The sequence below is a fragment of the Merops nubicus genome, unplaced genomic scaffold (assembly GCF_000691845.1).
Source record: "Merops nubicus isolate BGI_N331 unplaced genomic scaffold, ASM69184v1 scaffold41758, whole genome shotgun sequence".
NCBI classification, from domain to species: domain Eukaryota; kingdom Metazoa; phylum Chordata; class Aves; order Coraciiformes; family Meropidae; genus Merops; species Merops nubicus.
Genome location: NW_008627142.1, coordinates 3407 through 9048, shown reverse-complemented (window position 1 = coordinate 9048; position 5642 = coordinate 3407). Strand labels below are relative to the sequence as shown.

At 43.8% G+C, this 5642-nt stretch overlaps 1 protein-coding gene across 1 annotated transcript; it reads right to left on the bottom strand.

Annotated features, from left to right (window-relative positions):
• Positions 1–4327: 4327 nt before the first annotated feature.
• HOXD4 (homeobox D4) lies at positions 4328–5538 on the bottom strand. The gene is made up of 2 exons (XM_008946224.1): positions 5037–5538; positions 4328–4632 (listed from the first exon to the last, which is right to left on the bottom strand). The coding sequence occupies exons 1-2, from the start codon at positions 5443–5445 to the stop codon at positions 4328–4330; spliced, it is 714 nt and encodes a 237-aa protein (XP_008944472.1). The 5' UTR covers positions 5446–5538.
• Between the last annotated feature and the right edge of the window lie 104 nt (positions 5539–5642).

Below are 5642 nucleotides of genomic sequence, written 5' to 3'. Positions count from 1 at the left end.
AAAAAAAAAAAAAGGAAAAAGAATCAGGGGAAAGGGCTAACAAACATGGCCGTTGGAAGCGGTGTGGCTCTGCACCGAGAGGTCCCTATTTACTGTACTGTACAGTGAGTGGGGTTTGCTATTGACTCTGCCTTTCCTCTTCATTCTTACCTTAACGACTAGTGGTGATACAATATACAGAACTATATTGATGTATCGGGAGTAACAGGAGGAGCCATTAAACAGCAGAGAGAGAAAGTATAATCACAAAATGTGCCTCGATATTTAAACTTAGCGAGTGTGTGCTTAAAGGACGCACCCGCATCCTCCCCTCCGTGCAATCCAGGCAATAAGGGCACATGGCTTATTCTGTGAACCACGGTCCTTTACCGGGCTGAGCAAGAGACTGTGTTTTTGGACTCGTGCCTTGACCACACTCCAGGAGTGGACAAGTCCTCAGTGACAAATACTTATGACAAAAATAGTTTCATCGACTTTTGCTGGCCAGAGGTATGCGTTATCGTCTGAGATGCTTAGACAGGAAAGAAAAAAAAATGTTTGCCTTAGGTGCACGGGAAAGTTTAAGCTCTCCAAGTTTGTGTTTCCTTGTGATCTTTCGTTTGTATTGACTGAAAAATGAAGTTTACTGTTCAGAGAAAGCTACTGGTTCCATTTCAATTCAAATTTCCTCTTTTTTTTTTTATTTTTTTCTTTTAATTTTTTAATTTTTTTCCAGGACTCACCTAAAAGGCACACATCTGTGTGAGGATCGAGGTGACTTCAGGTGTGGCTCCTTGCCTCTTACTACACATGCATAAATCCGAAAGTCATTCTAAGAGATCTTGTTAAATGCAAAGCAGCAGCAAATGGATGACAGGCACTTTTAACTGCAGCCTAAATGTAAATATAGACTCCAGCTTGTCCTGGAGTCACACCATTACTGTCGGGGCAATCAGCAAACCTGTTCAAAGGGACATTTGGAAGGATGCTATGCAGAGTCACTCATCTTTTAACACTGTAATGATGGGAAGGACCAACATTTTCACAGAAGAGAGATCCACCTTGTAAGAACTGTTTGTTCAAGGTACAAACCAGAATCTATTTCTCTTACACCTTTTATTATTTCAAATGTATATGGAGGGCTTTACACCAAAACTACAGGCGACAATTAGTATAAATAACGCTTTAATCAATGGCAGCAAAACATTGGCAAAGTCTATAAAAAGCATCACACTTTAACAGAGATGAGAGTATTGCTGGACAACATGACCGTTTAACAAAGGCTCCAACGCACAGTGTTTCACCCATGATAAACAAAAATAACCAACTTCCCTTCCTACATAAAGTAACTCTAGGTCAGGGTTAAAAAACAATAAAAACTAAATCTCAGGTTTATTTTCTACAGGAGAGAATGACCAGTGGGTGCTCCTGGTCGTTTCTACAGACATTCCTGACCCTTCAGAGCATTGTCAGCTGGAAACTATTTCTTTTGGTACTTTCTCCCTCCAGTTGGCATATTCTTCGAGCTTACAGTGCAATTACAACTATGTAAACTTACAGTGCCCCAGCCTCGCTCAAAGGGGACTTGAAAACAGGGTTATAAGAGCTGTGCCTGCTGCACCCAACACTCATCCTGGAGATATTAACATTTCAAAAGACAATGAGACAAATTCTGCTCGCAGCTACATCCTAGTTTGACTTCAGTGGGCGGGGGAAGGAAACCTGGGAGCAAAATTTAGTCCTTTAACTTCGGGAGCCATCTCAGCCGATAAGAAGCACAAAGCAAGGATTTGGTTATCCACGGCCATTATTTTCCAGAACTGTACCACAGATGCCAAAGTTGGTAGCTCTGTCTCGAATAACACGTTTGCCCTGCTCTCAGCTAACTTACCACAGATTTTAAGCAAACAGTGAGGGGGATTTTCAAGAAGAGCAGTCAGAGAGGTTTTTTGTTGTTGGTTTTTGGTTTGTTTGGTTTGTTTTTGTTTTTGTTTTTTTTCTTCTCCTTTCCCTGATTTCATATGAAGAGAAAAGGGAGGGCTTTGGACAACTCTGGAGACTAAAGGCCGCTACCGCTTTACCGGGTGTAACAAAACTTGAAAACTTGTCTCAAGAATTCCCTCCTCAAGCGCTGCTGCTAGCTGCTCTCCATGCCAGAGAAAGGGAAGGGTAGTTTGGGTCCAAAAGGTTAAGGGTTTAGAGGTCACTCTTCCCGGCCGAAATACAACTAATCGAATAGAAAATTTGTCCTCTGGGTGAACCTGTTCTTGCAATTTAGCCGAACTTCAGTAAAATACCTTTTCAGCTTCTCAACGTGAAGGCGTCAGAAAAAAGACGTCTTTACTATGTATGAACTCGGTGCTTTTTGTCATAGAAACAATGATGCGAATAATGCGGGAAAATCCATCTTTAATATCACGACGTGGAGATATTCAAGTATTGCCATGTGCAAGTCTGAGAACTGGGCTAACCCTAAGGAAGAACAAAGAGTTTTCACTAGGTTCTAAAACAAAAGACCAAGTCTTAAAGACACTTTGCGGACTTCTAGGGATGAAAAAAGGGCAGAAATTAACCGCTGGCCACAGTTAATGCTGCCGAATACGCTCCTGTTGAAAAGCTCGCCTTTTATTTTCCAATTCATTCAAGCTCATTTTGGCCAGTGGTTTCCCGAGCAAGCCCAGAAAGCAGTGCGTCCTCGGTGGGAAGCGCCCAGCCTGGAGATGGGCACGTTAACTCACCCCCTGCTCTTTCTACCTCTCCTCAATGTTTGCTCTGGGTTTCCCTCTTTGCCCCTTTTCTCTTTAATAGAGGGCTTGCCTCGTTACAATTTCGATTATATGGTCCCTCTCCCGGGCTACCCTGAGGGTAGAGAAGATAAGGGCTGAGTTTTAAAATAGCCTGAGCGGAGGTGTAAGTGGGAGAGGGAGCTGGTTTGGCTGGGTTTAGTAGTTACAGCGCACTAAAACTTTGGCACGATACAGCTAGAAGCCAGGGACAAATCCGTGGGTACGAGATCAGCTCTGCTCCCATCCAAGCCTTTCCCCTTTTCCTGAAAGCAACTTGCTGAGATTTCCAACCATTGCAGCCATGTGTCATGGTTTGCTTGAAAACCATCACTGTACTTCAAAAAAACCCACAACCCAACAGACCGAAATAACCCCTAAAACAGAATAAAGCAGCAACCCACGTAGCCTTCTCTCTCTCTTGGGCAGAAAAGAATTTAAAATCTGATTGAAAGAATGCATTAATCTTTCAGCTTTGAACGGCTCAGTTTATATCAGATAGAACAATTTTTTTTCACTCTGGGGTATTCTTTTCAGTTATTTGTTGTGAGGGATGCTTTTTTGTGGCCTTTCCCCCTCTCCCCGCCCCCCCCATTTGTAAATGGGATATCGATGGTTTAAAGCACAGCGCTGAGCAGAGCAGACTTTGGAAACACATTTCAAGCCTGTTAGCCCTGGATGACACACTGTAAGAAGCAGGGACGCTTTTTCTAGTCACAAAGAAGGAAATTTAAAAAAAAAAAAAAAAAAAAAAAAAAGGATCAAGAAAGTTGTGTACGTTCAAGACAAGTAAACATTATACATGTGTTCATAAGACTGGGAAGGAGAAACACTCTATTTCAGCTCCCCTTCCCCGTTTTTGGTTTGACTATTTTCCTTTTATCTTCACTCTTCTACGTAACAAATAAATAAATATGATGACACTATCAGTACATAAAATAACCCGTTTTCACTTAATTCCTCTGCACATCTTTTGAGACGTTATGGAAATGAGCAACTATTTTCATTACACCAAGAAAGGTAAAGCAGCACAAAAAGTTCACAATTACTAGTCTTTATGTTCAAATAGAAGACTATGCTATCATTTGGCTGTCCTCAACTTGCCCAAATACATCCTCCCGAAACTGCATGGGATAAAAAGGCAATTAAAAGTAAAAATCCCAGAATAAAGCATCAAATCTTCGCTTTCAAATTCAAAACTGAAACACAGGACAGTTTCATTTTCAATGATTTATTACTTTTTATGGACAGAAGGTCTTGTTTAATATTTTCCCAATTCCCACTGCCTGCATGATGGTTGGGGTTTTTTTCTTTCTTTCTTTCTTTCTTTGCCCCCCCCCCCTTTTTTTTTTCTTTTTTTTCCTCTTTTTGTAGGTTGTGCTAGCAAAGGCAAATAAAATAAAGTCCAAAGTAGCGTCATTTTGTCTCCTTTGTAGAACAGTACCTTAACGAAAGATGACAGTTTCTCGAGTCCTTAGCTGCTACATGCAGGTTCTGTTTGGGCAGTGTCAGTTATTTACAGTACTGGTCAGAAGCAAAGGATGAAATGGAAAATTTCACCTCTTCTACAAAGTTGTCAAATCAGTCTGATGGTCCTTGGAACCAGTCTGTAAATGGGGATTTGAACCAGAGGAAGAAGACCTGCCCTTCGTGTTGGGCAGTTTGTGATCTTTTTTCCACTTCATTCTTCTGTTCTGAAACCAGATCTTGATCTGGCGCTCAGAGAGACACAAAGTGTGGGCTATCTCGATACGACGTCGCCTGGTCAGGTACCTGTTAAAATGAAATTCTTTTTCCAGTTCTAGGACTTGCTGTCTGGTGTAAGCTGTGCGGGAGCGTTTAGGTTCCCCTCCGTTGTAATTGGGATTCACTGGGAAAAAAATACGGAGAACTTTACAAAGCTAATCTTGACTTGCCGGTTCGACTTTACAAAAGAAAATCTTTACGAGCTGCGAGCATGTGGCCAGGCTGGGTTCGTCCCAGTTGCTTACAATGGACGGGCTGCTCTCCCCCTCATTTAAGGCAGGCGCTACAGGCACACGCAGCTAGGTAGGCTGGGAGCCTCTATCAGGCTCCTAAAATGGAGTTTTCTCCTGCACGGCAAAGCCCCGCACGGCCAACGGCCTATTTCCTCGGCAATAAAAATTTATGGCGAGTGTAATTGGCTACCTCGGCTTAAAAAGCTCGTCCCCGAGTCTGGAAGGGATTCGAGCAAGCGTCGCTGAGGACGATCGGTAGCAGGGTAGAAGAGCAAAGTAAGAAGAGGATCCTTACCCGAGTTAACATGGACTTTCTTCATCCAGGGATAAACTACTGCTGGCTGCTTAACTGCTGACCCGTTTGGGGGTTTGAGAGCCGGCTGCTGGCTGCAGGCTCGCGAGCTGGGCATTGGAGGCGGTGGACAATGCTCTGCTTGGCCGGGGAAGTGGCTCGCCGGGCCGGATGGCTCCTGTCCATGACCCCGCGGCTGCACGGCAGAGCCTTGGGCATTGCTACAGCTAAAGGGCTGCTCGCTGTAGTTTGACCGTGGGTAGAGTCCCTGGTGCTGGAAATCAGAGCCCTGCGAGGCACTGTAGTACTCGGCCCCCTGCTCGCCTAGGTAGCTATTCTGCAAATATTCCTCGCAAGGAGGAAATTTGGGATCCACATACTTAGAGTTCACCATATACGAACTCATGGCCATTAATTTCTGAAGGTAGAAAATACTAATTTTTCTCGTGTTGTCTTTTTTTCCCCTGCCATAGAGCCCTCCTACTTGCTGTCAACTGAATAAAGTTAGGCGGGCATGTGACCGGCCCGGCCAATGGGGAGCCGGGAGCCGTTCACAGGATTTCTCCGCAGCTCAGCATTTCCACCACTTTCGCTCACTACTATCCCTGT